This window comes from Brachyhypopomus gauderio, chromosome 17, assembly GCF_052324685.1.
Source record: "Brachyhypopomus gauderio isolate BG-103 chromosome 17, BGAUD_0.2, whole genome shotgun sequence".
NCBI classification, from domain to species: Eukaryota; Metazoa; Chordata; class Actinopteri; order Gymnotiformes; family Hypopomidae; genus Brachyhypopomus; species Brachyhypopomus gauderio.
Genome location: NC_135227.1, coordinates 9020555 through 9040044, shown reverse-complemented (window position 1 = coordinate 9040044; position 19490 = coordinate 9020555). Strand labels below are relative to the sequence as shown.

Sequence of the window (19490 nt, the reverse complement as noted above, 5' to 3'; positions counted from 1 at the left end):
TGAACTGGTCCAGCATCATCCAGTCAGATAACATGCCCCCCAGCCCAAAGCACAGGAAGCCCTCCCCAGTGCCTCGAATTAGAGAGATTAACGGCAAGGCACATAACGCGGGGTGATGGAATTTGTCATAATTTGCATTGTCCCGGAAAGATCCGGGTTGATGGAGCGATGCGTGGTGGGTGTGGTCATGTCCCCCGGGCAGGTCATAGAGGAATCTTAGCAGAAATGATTTTCGTGTGGTCTGTGCATCAGTCACTAAAGCCTCACAACCAATTTGTCAAGAACACTGAGGTCGCGGTATTCTGCCCCAACACAAAGAGACGTGGCATTTTGTTTCCACATTGACACTGTTTCTCTTTAAATATATTATGTGTTGAAAAATATACCATCATCATAATTATTTATTTTTTTACATAAAACATTTGTATGCAGTGATGTTGACGTGCTAGTAGTATTTTCCGATTAGGGAAGACTGAATGTTTAGGGCTGTTATTTTGCGTTGAGGTATGACTCGTCTCCTGAGCCTTCACAGCTGACCTTGTTCACACTCCAAACGGTCCGGATTGATCAGCGCCTGGTTGACGAAAGCCAGCGTGACGGTGTTACTTGGCCATGCATGCGTGTGGGGTCGTGGGCGCGTGGAGCGTAAGCAGACGAGGAAGCCGCGGACGTTCGGAGACGCGGAGCGGACGCGCCCCTGCCCTAACCGACCTGCAAGCTCATCTCCCAACCTGCCCAATATCATCTCCCCACGTTTCTTCCCAAACGTATCCGTGAATCCGTTCGCAATTCCTCGGCCCTAAAAGGATTCGGGAAGCGCTGAAGGATGTCCAATCCGCTGACCCGCCTGTGCAGGGCATCCGGCACCCTCCGTGGCCGCGTAACGCTGATGTCGGGTGACAGTTGTGCATATATGGGTTGGGGTAGGAGCAGAGCGCTGACAAGAAACCTGAAGGAATAACAATGAAAGGCGATTTAAGAGAGATTGGTGGAGGACCACTTTTGAAGAAAGTCTTGTATTTATTGGAATGAGGTGTTGGAGGATGAGCGTTTCCTTGGGGTGTAGCTCCTGATGAATCTGCCCCTCGTGTCTCCTTCAGAGATGCGAGCGTCTTTGAGCGGGGTGCTGCAGGAGCCCACAGACACCAGAACCTGGGATCACAGGCCTGACAAAGTGAACTGCGTGTGCAGTTGCAAATCATTTAATCTTCTCACATCCTTATTTATTCGTATGTCTAAATTATGCAGAAATCCCATGAAATTTGCATAAATGGCATAACAGTTAATTCAGTGGCTTTAATTAAGGGATACAGGATATTAGAATTAGAAAGGATTTTTCCTCTATGCCTCCCAGCTTATGCTCTGTCCTGAAACATGACCTAATGCACATGTAATGCACATTTAGCCCATTTCAGCTTCGGGATGTAGTCCTTTATTATGCCCTATTATACTCACCAGAAAAGGAAACTCTTTTAACTGTAAACCAAAAGCATTGTCTGTGCTTACCTTGTAACATCATATTGTGGTTAGGTGGTGTACACAGAGTTTTTGCCCCTGAAACCCTGGCTTTAATTATGTATGAGGGTTCTTTGGGGGGGGGGGGGGGGGGGGGGGGGGCATTAGCATATCTTATGGTGCCGTGATGCCTTTTTCCCCTTACTGTGTCCTTGGTCTGAGAGTGTGAGTTGACTGTTCATCAATAGTGGGTCACTTTAGCCTGTACCGGACCTGCTTGGACGGGTCTGCAGTGCCCACCTCCTCCCCTGCCCAGAACAACACCCTCAGCGAAATCTCTAAGGTCACCCCCCTCCCCCGCCCTCTGGTTTCCCTGAGTGGGCCGTGCCTCGTCTGTTCCCGCCGCAGCTTACTGGACCGCTCCACGTGTGTGGGGAGCGGGCGCGAGACGTCCTGACAGGAGGCGGAGACAGCGGGTCAGGACAGCGGGTATTAGCGCACGCGCTAGCACCTACATCCCACCACAGGCCTCACCGCAAGCTTTGACACATCGCTGGATTTAGGAGAAGCGACGGTGTTTAAGCCACAGAGTAAAAGGTCGATACAGCGGCAGGCTGAAACACGCATCTGATTAACGCTAAGAAAACAGAGCGTGGTCCAGTGGGGAGGAGCGTGGTCCAGTAGGGAGGAGCGTGGTCCAGTAGGGAGGAGCGTGGTCCAATAGGGAGGAGCGTGGTCCAGTGGTGAGGAGCGTGGTCCAGTGGGGAGGAGCGTGGTCCAGTGGGGAGGAGCGTGGTCCAATGGGGAGGAGCGTGGTCCAGTGGGGAGGAGCGTGGTCCAGTGGGGAGGAGCGTGGTCCAATAGGGAGGAGCGTGGTTCAGTAGGGAGGAGCGTGGTCCAATGGGGAGGAGCTCTGTGGGTTCTGCTGGAGCAGCTGGAAGTCGGCTGCATCTCCATAATCATGGACGTACACAAGAGCACATACTCAGGGTGGTGTTTTAACCATACATACACAAGAGCACATACTCAGGGTGGTGTTTTAACCATACGTACACAAGAGCACATACTCAGGGTGGTGTTTTAACCATACGTACACAAGAGCACATACTCAGGGTGGTGTTTTAACCATACGTACACAAGAGCACATACTCAGGGTGGTGTTTTAACCATACGTACACAAGAGCACATACTCAGGGTGGTGTATTAACCATACGTACACAAGAGCACATACTCAGGGTGGTGTATTAACCGTACGTACACAAGAGCACATACTCAGGGTGGTGTTTTAACCATACGTACACAAGAGCACATACTCAGGGTGGTGTATTAACCATACGTACACAAGAGCACATACTCAGGGTGGTGTATTAACCGTACGTACACAAGAGCACATACTCAGGGTGGTGTTTTAACCATACGTACACAAGAGCACATACTCAGGGTGGTGTTTTAACCATACATACACAAGAGCACATACTCAGGGTGGTGTTTTAACCATACGTACACAAGAGCACATACTCAGGGTGGTGTTTTAACCGTACGTACACAAGAGCACATACTCAGGGTGGTGTTTTAACCATACGTACACAAGAGCACATACTCAGGGTGGTGTTTTAACCATACGTACACAAGAGCACATACTCAGGGTGGTGTTTTAACCGTACGTACACAAGAGCACATACTCAGGGTGGTGTTTTAACCATACGTACACAAGAGCACATACTCAGGGTGGTGTTTTAACCGTACGTACACAAGAGCACATACTCAGGGTGGTGTTTTAACCATACGTACACAAGAGCACATACTCAGGGTGGTGTTTTAACCATACGTACACAAGAGCACATACTCAGGGTGGTGTTTTAACCATACGTACACAAGAGCACATACTCAGGGTGGTGTATTAACCGTACGTACACAAGAGCACATACTCAGGGTGGTGTTTTAACCATACGTACACAAGAGCACATACTCAGGGTGGTGTTTTAACCATACATACACAAGAGCACATACTCAGGGTGGTGTTTTAACCATACGTACACAAGAGCACATACTCAGGGTGGTGTTTTAACCGTACGTACACAAGAGCACATACTCAGGGTGGTGTTTTAACCATACGTACACAAGAGCACATACTCAGGGTGGTGTTTTAACCATACGTACACAAGAGCACATACTCAGGGTGGTGTTTTAACCGTACGTACACAAGAGCACATACTCAGGGTGGTGTTTTAACCGTACGTACACAAGAGCACATACTCAGGGTGGTGTTTTAACCGTACGTACACAAGAGCACATACTCAGGGTGGTGTTTTAACCATACGTACACAAGAGCACATACTCAGGGTGGTGTTTTAACCATACGTACACAAGAGCACATACTCAGGGTGGTGTTTTAACCGTACGTACACAAGAGCACATACTCAGGGTGGTGTTTTAACCGTACGTACACAAGAGCACATACTCAGGGTGGTGTATTAACCGTACGTACACAAGAGCACATACTCAGGGTGGTGTTTTAACCATACGTACACAAGAGCACATACTCAGGGTGGTGTTTTAACCATACGTACACAAGAGCACATACTCAGGGTGGTGTATTAACCATACGTACACAAGAGCACATACTCAGGGTGGTGTATTAACCATACGTACACAAGAGCACATACTCAGGGTGGTGTATTAACCGTACGTACACAAGAGCACATACTCAGGGTGGTATTTTAACCGTACGTACACAAGAGCACATACTCAGGGTGGTGTTTTAACCGTACGTACACAAGAGCACATACTCAGGGTGGTGTATTAACCGTACGTACACAAGAGCACATACATCAGTACCGTGTGCAAACTGATTGTGTAGAGAATGAATGGCGATCCGGTATTGTCCAGGTGTGACTACAGTTTAGGGCGTCCGCTCTACTAGCTTGCTGTTGAAAGCAAACCCACCTCATTCTTTTTGTGTCCTGTGGTCTGAAGTTGATCTTTTGAAAACCATTGGTGGTTATAGGAAGTTAAATGAAATATGCAATTGTTTGACCTCTATGAATATTAATGGCCTCCCCGTGCCCCATTAAAAATGCATGGGGCATTGTGGCTGCTGATCAGGTTTTTGGACGCCAATGCAAATTGGACTGTCTTTCTTGTCAACAGGGAAGATGAATAATGTAGTTGTGTTGTATATTCAGGGACATGCCATTGACAGTCAATTAACAAGTTTGATTGGTGTGTGAACTCATTCTTTTGAACTGTTAATTTTATGTAAATAGCATTCGTGCTTGTTCTCCCGCTCTCTCAAGTGCAGGTTCGTCCTGAAAGAGCCACGCTCCTGCCCCTCAGCCAGAGGTAACCTGAGCTAGGCTCTTAATAATTGATCATTACGCACCTGCTTGCAAAAACTGTGAGGGGCTTCGACCGGGGGAGTCTCTCTGTGGCCTCTTTTGATATTCAAATCGACAAATAACACCCCCCCCCCCCCTTTTTTTTAAATGTGAAACGCCAAATCGTTTTCAAAAAACTGGCTTGCGGAGAGATCCTTTGCTTGGTGTCTGACCTGATCCAAGATTCCGTGGCGAGATCTGATTCCACTTGATGGCTCATAAATGGAACGTCAATGACGATTTGTTGCGGGCGTCCCTGTGACACGCGCAGGTTGTGCCCGAGTAGATGTAGCGCTCCCACGCTTTGCCAAATAATGCTGGCAGGTAAATGATCTGATGATTGATCCGGCGTGTGGAGCGAGGGGCTGCCCCCCCCCCACCACAGCCCCCGTAATTTGGAACAGCAGAGACAGATGCTGAAGATTCATCAAAGTTGACAAGTGAACCCAGGAGCTAGGAATCATGGGAAACCCATAAGACTATGGAAATTGATGTGACTGGTTCGCCCCTCCGGCAGAGAACATTTCTGTTGTTGTTCTGTTGTTTTCAAAATTGCATTTCAACCTTTCGGTGTTATTGTGGGCGGGCGGCATGGTCGAATTTACGACGGCTAGCACGAAAGTTGCGTATAACATCGTGTTCTAGCTCGCATTTACAGTTGACTGAGGTGATGGTGTGCGGCGCTGTTGGGTCGCGTGGTCGAGCCTACGCGTCAACACTTGGGCTTCCGTCTTGGCCTGGTAATCTGGTTTGGAAATGTGATCCCCGTGTTTGTATGCTAATCGGCTAAAGACCTTGTTTCACGAGATGCATCAATTGATTTGGTGTGCTGTGATCCCAGCAGAGGTCACCATCCTGCCCACGCCCCCCTCCCTGCTAAGTACTTCCCCCGAGCTCCAATTAACACCATGTCACCTGCAGCTATTTACCCTGACCACTGCACTCACGCCTGCCTTTTATTTGTTCAGTGCAGCAGCCATCCGTCTCTCGGGGCCTGACCTGTCCTGTGCTCTTGCATAGCTGATAGCATTGATTGCTATTGGATTTTCAGGGTGAGGATTACCAGGCCAAGGAACTTTGTCAGAAGTTTTTTTTTTTCCTCCTCAGCTTCTCGGCTAATTATCATGTTGCTAATTGCGTTTATGAAGTACACACACAGGCTCATGTTTTCACTAATGGTGTGAAACATGAATTATTGGTGTTAAGCTAACATATAAGGTGGAACTTGTTAATTGACGATACTGATCGAACAGAGTGTGCACCGACACTCTGAGGTGCACTTTTCTGATCTCACAACTTTGTCATCCACGATTAATTATAACATTTTAAATCCAAAGAAATCAGCTGATTTGGGAGATATTGGTTCTGTGAGACGGTGAAGCGTAACCTGTGTGGTTATCATGCGTCCGTCTCTTTAAAGGGTTCATCCTTCGAAATATCTCCACGTAAAATTCTGCATGTCTCGCATCCTGAGACAGAGGTGAAGTGTGGGATTGATATTAAAAGGGATCCATTCTCCATAATCTGTCATAATCTGTCAAATTTGTGAGTGTTGTCAACTTCTATGGTGAAACCTTAAACATGCACGGGTTTATTGAACACTCTAGCCAGGGACTTTTAAACGGAGACCCTGCACGTTTGTATGCTGTCTCTGACGGGTCGGCTGTTTTGCGCTGCAGGTGGACGAGGCGGTGTTCTGTGCCGGGCAGATCGCCCTGGTACCCTGCACCATGACGCTGCTGGACGCCGGTGCGGAGCGACAGGCCCGGATGTGCTACCGCCACGCGGACCGAGTGTTGGGGGCTGTGGGCCCGGGCCTCACTTTGGGCCACGCCCTGCAGGCTCACTGCTACGTCACACACCGCACACACATCCCCAGCGTGAGGAGGGCCTGGTGCCACAGAGCGCTGGACCAGCACCACCAGGTAAGCAAGAGCTACTTTGGGGTTCTGGTTCTGGTTGTGAAAGGAATTTGGTGTGGGGGGGTGGCTGGTGGGGAGGTCGGGGGGGGGGGGGGGGAGTTCTACACACTGTGGTTTTGATTTGGAGGAATTAAATGGCTAACCTGCATTTTGAAGTGGTGAGACGTCCTGGAACGGTGAATAAATAGCCACCGTTTATGGAGCAGCATAAGTGTGTGTAACCCTGATGGAATTCACTGTACTGTCTGCCAACTCCTGCAGAAAAGGGGCACAGAAGTGTCTCGTATTTACCCCGGACCAGCGCTCATGAAAAGTTGATGTTCTGGGAAACGCTGGTGTCTTTGATAATATGGAGCCTGGCACAGAGGCAGATGTCTTTCTCAGAGTCTCCTTAATCTCCCCCCCTAGAGCTGCACCGAAAGCCCAGAGCAGCTTAGCCCCCCCCCCCCCCCCCCCCCCCCCCCCCACCCCCCCCCCCCCACAATCACCCGCTCCACATGGTTAATAAAAGCCACCAGCTCCTCCTCTGCACCTCCTGCCGTGATCTGTGGAGTCTAGGGAGCAGCCCGGCGGGCTCTAAATAGAGGAACTACTGACACCACGTCCTGGCTGTCTCCCGGCCTCCACCCGGGGGCCTCCACCCGGGGGCCTCTACCCGGGGGCCTCCACGCTGACCTCCGCAAACAGGTCTGAAACGATGACAGGACGGAGGGCCGAGGGAAAACAGACCCCTCCCTACAGGTGGTCTGCTGCTTTAGCCACTGTCATTTATGTTTGTCGTCCAGGGACAAAAGTAGGAAGTAGTTCAGGTCTGAGTTAGAGGGCGTGGGGGGTAAAGCCATCCGAGGGGTTCGGCCCGCCACCTGGCCACCTGTTCACTGTTTAGCAATACTGACCCACACTCCTGGCCTGGAAATTACCATAAGTGTGTGTGTATTTGAACATACATATTGAAAAGAAGTAACCAAAGCACTTTTTCTGAGTTGTACAGGAATAATGTCCCACTGCCAGCAGGTAAAGGCTGTGTGTGCATGTGTGTGTGTGTATGTGTGTTTGTGTGTGTATGTGTGTTTGTGTGTGTATGTGTGTTTGTGCGTGTATGTGTGTTTGTGCGTGCGTGTGTGTGTGCGTGTGTGCGTGTGTATGTGTGCGTGCGTGCGTGCGTGGCTCTGTTTTAGTTGCAGATTACTGAACAAGCTCCCCCTAAAGTGGTGGGATTATGCAAAGTGCCCATGCTAATTTGAAGTGAATCTGATGAGAATATTTAGCGCAGGTCAAACACAGATGTGAGAAGGAAGAGTTTACTCCTATTCCCCCTTCTCTGACGATCTCTGACGGTTACGTAGATGAGCGCACATCTCTAAGATAAAGTCTTACACAACAGGTTTTACATTCTTAACTGTATATACGATGAGTCATTAACATCATATCATCCTAAAACAAAACATGGAGATGTCATATAAGCCTTCAAAGAAAGGGCAGCTCCCCCCCACACTATTCTTCCTCTCCTTATTTAAGACACGTACCAACAACAGCCACATTAGACGGTGTAATCGAACCATGACAGGCCTTGTGCTCTATGATTTTTCTTCTGTATCGTCATTCAGGCAAAACAGAAAGCAAATTACTACTTTGCTGTAGCTATTCTGTATTGATCACTAACGTCTGTGTTTGTAGCGTGAGTCGTGTCGCGTTATTGCGGATGGGTAAGCGTGAAGGACTTGTTTTCCTACGCCCTGTAAAATTCAGTGCGCTCAACTCGTGTCCTGGATTGACAACAAAACATTTAGCACCTTCACCTGCGGTACGTTCACCGCACCGATCCGGCCGGAAGGCTCTCTGGTAGAAACATGGCGGTGTCCTCCTCCGCACAGCAGTTGCCTTGCGTTCATAATTTCTCTAATCGGGTGGAGGAGATCCTCGCAGGGTTAATTGGGAGCACCGCACCGTCGCTGTGTGTGTGAAGTAGTATTTATGGAGTTTGCCCACGTATGTGCGCGTGCGAACGCGATACTCGGGTTAATCTTATTATTGTGAGATAAGTCGCACCTGTAGATTGGCATTAACTTTATTGCACTCAACTACAACATTGGCGTATGCATTAAACCGTATGACCTAAATCGTTCTACGTTTAGCGCGGAGTGTTAGTCCACTCCAGATGTGCTCAGGCTGCAGGTTTCACCCACGTTCTGCTGGGTTAGGTGTTACCAACATCAACGCGCTCTTGTTCCCACATTCTCCTGCTGTTCCTGGGGGACGGTTGGGCCCAGGGCCCGGCACAGAGGGCGAGAGGGGGGGGCATATGTGCCCCAGAGGCAGCTTGTCTCTGCGTTGCGCCAGTGACCAGCCCTGCAGGCGGGAGGGGGGGGCGCTGCTGCCGAGCCACCGCGCCTGCCTGACGAAGGCCTCCCGCTGGGCAGGAAATGTAGGGGAACTGCCTAAGCATCCCGACTCCATCAGCTCCCTGCTGCTCCACCGCTTTACACCAGCGCCTTATTATGGTGTTTACTGTTCGCCTCACGTCCCGTCCCGTCCCCCCCCCACCACCACACGGTGTCGGACAGACTTCATACACTCCAGAGTGTTGGGGGTGGGACAGAGGGAAGGCAAGAAAGGGGGAAAACAAACAAAGCTCGCGTTGGTCAAAACGCAGCGTGCGGCCCCTGCAGCGTGTGCACAGGAGCGAGGGCAGGAGACAGCCCAGCAGGCCAGCAGGTTCACCAGGGCAGGAGACAGCCCAGCAGGTTCACCAGGACAGGAGACAGCCCAGCAGGTTCACCAGGGCAGGAGACAGCCCAGCAGGTTCACCAGGGCAGGAGACAGCCCAGCAGGCCAGCAGGTTCACCAGGGCAGGAGACAGCCCAGCAGGACAGCAGGTTCACCAGGGCAGGAGACAGGACAGTAGGTTCACCAGGGCAGGAGACAGCCCAGCAGGCCAGCAGGTTCACCAGGGCAGGAGACAGCCCAGCAGGTTCACCAGGGCAGGAGACAGCCCAGCAGGACAGCAGGTTCACCAGGGCAGGAGACAGCCCAGCAGGACAGCAGGTTCACCAGGGCAGGAAACAGCCCAGCAGGACAGCAGGTTCACCAGGGCAGGAGACAGCCCAGCAGGACAGCAGGTTCACCAGGGCAGGAGACAGGACAGCAGGTTCACCAGGGCAGGAGACAGCCCAGCAGGCCAGCAGGTTCACCAGGGCAGGAGACAGCCCAGCAGGTTCACCAGGGCAGGCCGCGCTGAGCTAATAGATGGACGGTGGCCTTAAAGGGGCCACTCCTCTCAGACACACTCCGTCCAGGAGCTCTCAGACACACTCCGTCCAGGAGCTCTCAGACACACTCCGTCCAGGAGCTCTCAGACACACTCCGTCCAGGAGCTCTCAGACACACTCCATCCAGGAGCTCTCAGACACACTCCGTCCAGGAGCTCTCAGACACACTATGCATCAACATTTGTCACCTCTTTTTTTATTGGATGAATCTCATAATGGGTTTGTAGTCGGGGGCCACACCGGGCAGACAAGCGTTTCCACAGCTGGCTGTAATGAAGTTGTGCTGTGGTCCTCCGCATAGGTGGGTGTGGGTGGGTGGGGGTTGTTTGACTCGGGCTACTGCCACTTCCGAAATCCTGTAAAATAACGAACTAAAGGTGAGGCACAAGAAAGCGTTGATTGAACTGCTCGTGACAACGCAGCGTAAACCGGGTTTGGAAAGTTTGGGCGGTTTTGAAGGTGGGACCTGTGAGGGTCACGCCAGTGCCCTGCAGCTGTGTGCTTGGAGGCGGGTGAGTCATGGCCTCAGGGCTGCAGCCCCACCCCCTCCACAGTCACCCCGCCCCCTCCACAGTCACCCCGCCCCCTCAAGTCACCCTGCCCCCTCCACCCCTGTCAGTCAGCGACTATTGACAGCCATTGAGCTCGGCCCCTGCAGCGTAAAACCTCACGCACGTGAAGTGCTAACCTCACACTTATCAAAAGTGAAAAAAGTGTATGTAGCACTGTCAGAGTGCTAAGAGCAGTTACAGCATCTGAATTAACCCCATAACATTCTCTCTCTCTCTCTCTCTCTCTCTCTCTCTCTCTCTCTCTCTCTCTCTCTCTCTCTCTCTCTCTCTCTCTCTCACACACACACACACACACGGACACACGGACACCGCTGCACATGCTCACACACTTGTATTGTTTATTTGTGGCCTTGCACTCAAAGAGATGTGTTGTCGATTTCTTGCCAATACACAATTAGGCCCCTACTAAACTTTAATCTCGAGGTAAGTGGCGTATTCATGCGGGCGCTAGATTGGGTCATATTGGGGGGGCTGAGATGTTCCTGCTCCTGTCACTGACTTTTCTCTCAGGGTGCATTTTTGAGTGAGCCTCAAAATAAAGTGTATGTAACCTGTCATTACCCTGCACTCCCGAAGTGGGATGTAAGTGGATGAAAATTGATCCAGCAAATTGAAAAGGAGGTTAAGTGTTTTTGCCCTATCGACTCCAGACAAAATGACTGTTTTATAAAATGCTTATTTCTCTCCCATTAGCAGATGAGGCCGCCTCAGTGTTATTTGGGGGGGCACATTGTGTTGGACGCAAGCAGAAGACGTTTCAGAGGTGATAATGGCACCCAGACAAGAGAAAGGAGATTTTAACTCTATAGATTACCTCATTTAAAGCCATCACGGCCGCTTTCTAACAGAGGTGTGTCGTAAAATGGTGTAAAATGGCCCCTGCAGGTCTAGCGGACGCCCCTGAAAATGGCCTCTGTGAAGAAGGATTTTCTGTGTGATGATTTTGATGTCTTGAGGGTTTTCTACATGTGATATGTATCTGACAAAGTTTAACTGGCACAATGAAGCTCTTTCAAAATGCTCATATTTAATTTCTGCAGCTGGTATTTGGTGAGTTATTTGTGTACAGCTGCTTTACCAAGCAGGTGTGGGCGTTGAGTGAGTGCTTCATATGGGCGTTTGACCCGGTGGATGTGGGTGTTGAGTGAGTGCTCAATATGGGCGTTTGACCCGGTGGATGTGGGTGTTGAGTGAGTGCTCAATATGGGCGTTTGACCCGGTGGATGTGGGTGTTGAGTGAGTGTTCCATATGGGCGTTTGACCCGGTGGATGTGGGTGTTGAGTGAGTGCTCCATATGGGCGTTTGACCCGGTGGATGTGGGCGTTGAGTGAGTGCTTCATATGGGCGTTTGACCCGGTGGATGTGGGTGTTGAGTGAGTGCTCCATATGGGCGTTTGACCCGGTGGATGTGGGTGTTGAGTGAGTGCTTCATATGGGCGTTTGACCCGGTGGATGTGGGTGTTGATTGAGTGCTCCATATGGGCGTTTGACCCGGTGGATGTGGGTGTTGAGTGAGTGCTTCATATGGGCGTTTGACCCGGTGGATGTGGGTGTTGAGTGAGTGCTCCATATGGGCGTTTGACCCGGTGGATGTGGGTGTTGAGTGAGTGCTCCATATGGGCGTTTGACCCGGTGGATGTGGGCGTTGATTGAGTGCTCCATATGGGCGTTTGACCCGGTGGATGTGGGTGTTGAGTGAGTGCTTCATATGGGCGTTTGACCCGGTGGATGTGGGTGTTGAGTGAGTGCTTCATATGGGCGTTTGACCCGGTGGATGTGGGTGTTGAGTGAGTGCTCAATATGGGCGTTTGACCCGGTGGATGTGGGTGTTGAGTGAGTGCTTCATATGGGCGTTTGACCCGGTGGATGTGGGTGTTGAGTGAGTGCTCCATATGGGCGTTTGACCCGGTGGATGTGGGTGTTGAGTGAGTGCTTCATATGGGCGTTTGACCCGGTGGATGTGGGTGTTGAGTGAGTGCTCCATATGGCCGTTTGACCCGGTGGATGTGGGTGTTGAGTGAGTGCTTCATATGGGCGTTTGACCCGGTGGATGTGGGTGTTGAGTGAGTGCTTCATATGGGCGTTTGACCCGGTGGATGTGGGTGTTGAGTGAGTGCTCCATATGGGCGTTTGACCCGGTGGATGTGGGTGTTGAGTGAGTGCTTCATATGGGCGTTTGACCCGGTGGATGTGGGTGTTGAGTGAGTGCTCCATATGGGCGTTTGACCCGGTAGATGTGGGTGTTGAGTGAGTGCTTCATATGGGCGTTTGACCCGGTGGATGTGGGTGTTGAGTGAGTGCTCCATATGGGCGTTTGACCCGGTGGATGTGGGTGTTGAGTGAGTGCTCCATATGGGCGTTTGACCCGGTGGATGTGGGTGTTGAGTGAGTGCTCCATATGGGCGTTTGTTTGACCCAGTGTTGTCGTGTAGGTGCCCTGCTGCGGTGGGGAGGAGGTCCTGGTTACTCCTCTGGAGGTGGTGGTGGTTCCCTCCTTACCCAGAGGAGCAGCCGTGGAGCTTCACGTCGTCGCGGTGTGTGATGAGCCCACGCGGAGGACCTCCATACAGCAGACGTCTGAGGTGCTCGGCTGCGCCCTCCGGTGGCAGGTGCGGCAGGACAGCAGCGGGCGATATGCCAGCCTCTCCCTAAGCGTGAGCACAGCCTGCTCCGGCCACGCCCTGGGTCCTGCGCACACGGAGGCCGTCCTGCAGGGTCCCGCGCACACGGAGGCCCTCCTGCAGGCCCTGGGCACCTCCATCCAGCAAGCTCTGGAGCACATGGAGAAGGATCTCTCCCCTTTATGTGCCAGGATCTTCTACCAGGACAGTAGCCACTTGGCCACTGGACTGTGTGCAGGTAAACATCCTCACCCTACACCCAACACCCTACACTCTACATTTTACACTCAACACACTGAGCAACACCACTAGATTTCACCCATTATACCAACTTCATAGTTGCTTCCATTTAATAATGAACCCAGAGCAATATTCTTGTACATCTCGACTGATGTGAATGTCTTTCTTATTTTAGGCACCCGTATACAGTATATCTCCTTTATTTAGAAATGGTTCACAAAGATCCATGAAGGATTCTTGTTAAATGATCCCACATTCTGTTCATGGCTTTCATGATCCACTTCAAGAGAAACCCGGGACGTTTCCTTAGAATAAAACTTTTATAACGTCCCCGGGGAGCTCTTGTGTCCCGAGAAAAGGACGGCCTAGGCATTCATCAACTTGACACAATTGTTGTCTTCCCTTTGAAACAATCAATTAGTGTTTTGAATACAAGCCAGCTCTGAGATTTCACTGTCAGTTTCAGGCCTTGCTGTAACTTGTTATTGTGGGAAATGAAATTATGGCCACGGATGAGGAATAGAAATGAGGACAGTCTTGTCTGGGTGTCTAGACCACACTATTATTATTTGTTTCTCAGAAGTATGCAATGGTGGTGATAGTATACTGTATAACAAGCAGCACATATTTGGAAAACATGCCATATTCTACAAGGACACAGATTTTACTAAACAGTCTCTTTGAAAGGACATGGTGTGTAAACACAATCTACATCTCGGTGTCATAGCAAGAGTCACGCGTTCTGGCACAGAATAAGACCCACATCTCCCCCCACTCAGGCCAAATTTCAGTTGCTGTTTTTTTTTTCTTTCCCTGGCATTGACTTTGACATCATCAAGTGGGCATATGGTATTGATCTGCTTTATCTTAGCACTCTTAGCTTTCAGCCGTCACAGTGAGCTGTGGGGGCGGAGCTATGGGGCCCTGTCTGCTGTAGATATGTTCGACATATGTTGCACATGCTTGTTGTTATGGCGTCTGTAATCTGGGTCATGTGGAGACACTTCCCCAGCTCCACCAGTCCTGCTGACTTGCTTATGTTCTATTTTCATATTCGGTTCCCTTCTACTTTTGTCTAGAGCTTAATGGTGCAGATGTGTGAAGCAAATTCACACACACACACACAAACACCCACGTGGGGGGGTGGCGTTGGTGGTGAGGCTGGTATTACGCTTCAGCTGATGCTGCCGTCCCTGCCTCTACACCCGTCGTCTGGACCTCCGTCCGGTCCGCCGCGCCGCCATCGCCCGGGCGGCCCGCTTTCACGAGCCGACGCTTGTTAATGGCTGCGCCGTTTGCCAGTTGATTTGAGACAGTTTGAGGTGCGCCGTAGCGTGGCTGAAAGCCGGCGGCCCGGGGAGCTGTCGCCAGTAAAAGCCTTGCCGGCCCAGAGGCGCCCGCAGTCGCGTGAAAATCAGCACGATTTTGGGCGATTCCCAAAAACTCGGCTACAAAGACCCGAGCAAAAAAAAGATGAATGCGTAGCTTCAGTGTTTAACAGTTTCACAGTTGTTATCGAAGTTGCTGTCAGTGGTGTGACAGGGACAAAGCTGGTATTGATTTAAGAGGATGGTTGTAGGTTGTGCTGCTATGAGATGCCTTAGCTGTCCACTGTGCTCCCAGTCCACTGCTAATGCGGAGTCTGTTGTGATGTCAGTGCTGACCGCGTGATTAGGGGTCAGAGGGTGAACCCTAACTGTGTGAGCACTACCGCAAACTCACTAGTTTCCTTTTTGACCTTCGCTGTTTCAATGATGCATGTTTAGGCCAAAAAAGAAAACAGAGTACAAAATGCCCTGGGGTGGAGTGACTCGGGTGGAGTGACTGGGTGGAGTGGATCCTTTGGGGCGATTGATTTGTGCGTAATATTGCCTGGTACAGAGGGGACTCTCTGTTGATCTCAGGAGGACTCGACTTCCCAGGGGGCACCTCATGCTAGGATGATAGTCACTTTTACCTCCAAAATGAAAAGACGTCCTCTGCTCATCAGTTTTGTGTTAGTCACCGCACGGTTGTGCTAATTGCCCAGCACGAGCTCTTTGAGGCTTTGGGTGACCCAGTGTTTCTGGTCTTAATTAGAGAGGACCATCAGCTCACACTGAAAGAAGCATTCGCGTTTCTACCCCTCTTTCCCTCCACCCATCCCCCCCTGCCCCTCCACCTCTGATGGTGTTCACATGTACCGTGGTGCCAGTCGGATGTTTACCACAAGTGCACTTTATACACTTATATTCCTCTTTCACCCTTTCATGGTATGAGGTCACACACATTTACATAATGATACAGCAGTTGGTAATATCCGGAGGTTTTGACTGACATCATCTCGGATGACTGTGGACCGGCACCTGAAGGCGAGGAGTCCACCAACGAACGGAACACAGATGCCACCTGCTAACGAGCGGAACAGCCCGTGACATCCAGCCAGCCAATCAGAGTGCTTGTCGCCAATTACCCAGTGTGAAGCAGGCACAAACGAGGAGTTTGCAGATGCAGGCCTGAAGTAAACCGAGAGACTGCTGTCAGAGGGATCTCACATGTCCACTGTGGACTCAGAATAGCTTCCTCCATGCTCCCCAGAGCTAATAGGTCCCCTTACCATGGCCTGTGTGTGTAGTTTCATAACAGCTGTGTTCTCCCCGGTATGAAGGTGCAGCTCTGGACTAGCAGGTAAGAAGGTTTAGTGCAGAGTTCCTCCAGCATGGTTCCTGTAGGATGAAGTCCAGACAGGAGAGCATCTCCATAATAAAGCTACTTTGTATTTGCGCACTATGATGTGTGTGTGTGTGTGTGTGTGTGTGTGTGTGTGTGTGTGTGTGTGTGTGTGTGTGTGTGTGTGTGTGTGTGTGTGTGTGTGTGTGTGTGTGTTTGTGTTTCCCAGGGCTGGAGGCCTGCTTGGACACTGTGCTCGGCATGAAGAGACCGGCGCTGGTTCAGGTCCCCGTGCTGGAGCTGCCTGACTGTTGTTTCATCCACATCTCCTGCTGGCTCAGCGTCTAGCTGAGGGCAAATGCCAGATGCTCTGACCCCGCGACCCCTCCTGGACCCAGCAGACAGCACTCACCAGACTGCTGCTCAGGGGAAGGAGGGCCCAGCCTGGGTACATGCAGATATAGAGAACCATGTCCCAAAAGCCATTCAGAGTACCAATAGCAGCTCTGACTGTTTCTTATTGTTTATATAAAACTGCAATAAATTCTTTTTACACAGACTGTTGTGTGTGTGATGATAGAGTGTATTCGGAGTGTGTATGTGATGGCGAAGTTAGTCAGGCTGTGTGTCTTTTATGGTAGAGTGTGTTCTATGTGTGTCTGTAATGGTAAAGTGTATTCAGAATTCGGATCATTAAAGGTAGAGTGTGTTTCATGTGTGTGTCTGTACCGGTAGTGTGTGCTCTATGTGTGTGTCTGTAGCAGTAGCGTTTGCTCTGTGTGTGTGTCTGTACCAGTAGCATGTGTCTTGTGTGTATCTGTACTAGTAGAGTGTGCTCCGTGTGTATGTCTGTACTAGTAGAGTGTGTCTCGTGTGTGTGTGTGTGTGTGTCTGTACCAGTAAAGTGTGTCTCGTGTGTGTCTATATCAGTAGAGTGTGTTCCGTGTGTATGTCTGTACTAGTAGAGTGTGTCTCGTGTGTGTGTCTGTACCGGTAGCATGTGTCTTGTGTGTATCTGTACCAGTAGAGTGTGCTCCGTGTGTATGTCTGTACTAGTAGAGTGTGTCTCGTGTGTGTGTCTGTACCGGTAAAGTGTGTCTCGTGTGTGTCTGTACCGGTAGAGTGTGCTCCGTGTGTATGTCTGTACTAGTAGAGTGTGTCTCGTGTGTGTGTCTGTACAGGTAAAGTGTGTCTCGTGTGTGTCTGTACCAGTAGAGTGTGTTCCATGTGTATGTCTGTACTAGTAGAGTGTGTCTCGTGTGTGTGTCTGTACCGGTAAAGTGTGTCTTGTGTGTATCTGTATCAGTAGAGTGTGCTCCGTGTGTATGTCTGTACTAGTAGAGTGTGGCTCGTGTGTGTGTGTCTGTACCGGTAAAGTGTGTCTTGTGTGTGTCTGTATCAGTAGAGTGTGTCTCGTGTGTGTGTCTGTACCGATAAAGTGTGTCTCGTGTGTGTCTGTATCATTAGAGTGTGTCTCGTGTGTGTGTCTGTACCGATAAAGTGTGTCTCGTGTGTGTCTGTATCAGTAGAGTGTGTTCCGTGTGTGTCTGTACCGCTAAAGTGTGTCTCGTGTGTGTCTGTATCAGTAGAGTGTGTTCCGTGTGTGTCTGTACCAGTATGTTCCATGGATCCAGCGTGTCAAGTGGTGAATCCTTCCAGCAGCTGCCTACAGAGAGCTGTGAGGCCTAGAGCCCAGGCCTGCGGAGAGCATTCACGTCCCACTGCAGAGGCTGTATGACCAGGGGTACAGGGGACCAGGGTACAGGGGACCAGGGTACAGGGGACCTGGGGTACAGGGGACCAGGGTACAGGGGACCAGGTGTACAGGGGACCAGGTGTACAGGGGACCAGGTGTACAGGGGACCAGGGTACAGGGGACCAGGTGTACAGGGGACCAGGCTACAGGGGACCAGGGGTACAGGGGACCAGGTGTACAGGGGTACAGGGGACCAGGGTACAGGGGACCTGCCGCTGTCCCTCTCACACTCATCCTCTCTCAAGTCTCTCTCTTTTCAGAATAAAGACTTTGCAGAATTCCAACACTGTTTTGCCTCCGTGTGACAAAGGCACTGCTTATGCCTCACATGTGAGAAATGTGTTATTATTGTGTAATGGCCTATCAGAGACAAGCACCTGAAGAGATTACATCTCTTTATGCCCTCTATTGATTCTCCATTATTAGGAGAAGGCTACAGGGTGAGCTCTCTTAGTGAGGGTGTGTCTGTGCTTGTGCTTCTGATGGGCTTCAGTAAAAACAACTATTATCCATTTCTCCTGGAACATTTATTTCTTGAAGATCATGAACCGTATTGATGTTCTGAAATGGACTGGCATTCATCATCACTCAAGCTTCTCTGTTTTGTTTGACTACATGTTAGCAGCTATTGATCTCTTTCTTTCTCCGTTTATTTTCAGTTGTAAACAATAAAACGGAGATCACAACTTAACAGATGGACCTATTGGAAAGGGAACAAGCTGTTGACCCACACATAATGCTTATATGTATACATGTGTGTGAGTGTGTGTGTTTGCACTTATTTACAGTTTAGATCGAATCTGAAGGGCCTTACAAACAGGTTGTGCCCTTGTTTCCACATATGCATCAGGACTGTTATTTCACCAACAGTTTTAATCCACATTGAATTTGTTATAGGAATTATATGAAGTAATTATATGAAGTTGCAATAGTAGAGTGACCTGATAAATGTATTCATAATTAGCTAGTAATTCATTATTATTGCTACTATTATCGCTATAAGTACACTTCTATTCACAGATAAAACTACAAGTGTTTGGCAGGATCCCGCACTGAGCAGACAGTGAGCAGATGCTCCCTTGCATGTTTAGCCACAGAGATTACAGGTTGCTACTCTAAGAAGGGCCGGGGGCACTATGTCTGCAGTAGCACTAGCATGCCTGTCTAGCCCAGCACGGGCTGGCTGCAGGTTCACCCACACCTAATCCAGCACGGCCTGGCTGCAGGGGAACCCACACCTGTGCTAGTCCACAGCCGTGTCAGTCAGGGCAGCAAGCGGGTTCAGCACCAGCCAGCATACCACAGCACGGCCTCCTCTTACAAACGCATGCATGTTGCTATTAACCAATAAAGATATTTTCTCTCCATGGTAGCTAATGTGCACTGTAGTTAATGTGTATGCTCCACAAAATGCTATAAATGAACTTCACTAAATAAGGGCCTTGTTAAGAATTATAGCAGTTCTATAGTTTGCTTTTTGTTTGATTATGTTTATTGTTTGCACAATCAGAAGATGGATATTTCAGTATAATTCTGTATTACAATATCAAAAGTTTCTTTGAAATGTGTTATAATTGTGTTGTTTTATGACTGATAATGATATTTAACAATCACAGCATGATTATGCT

At 50.0% G+C, this 19490-nt stretch overlaps 1 protein-coding gene across 1 annotated transcript in view; it reads left to right on the top strand.

Annotated features, from left to right (window-relative positions):
• The window catches only part of LOC143481161 (uncharacterized), a 49293-nt gene extending 31363 nt beyond the window's left edge, over positions 1 to 17930 (top strand). The window contains exons 15-17 of the mRNA XM_076979096.1: positions 6512 to 6757; positions 13029 to 13455; positions 16336 to 17930. Of these exons, the coding sequence (XP_076835211.1) occupies positions 6512 to 6757; positions 13029 to 13455; positions 16336 to 16454 (792 nt within the window). The 3' untranslated portion in view covers positions 16455 to 17930. The remainder of the gene's footprint in view (positions 1 to 6511; positions 6758 to 13028; positions 13456 to 16335) is intronic.
• The last annotated feature ends 1560 nt before the right edge of the window (positions 17931 to 19490 follow it).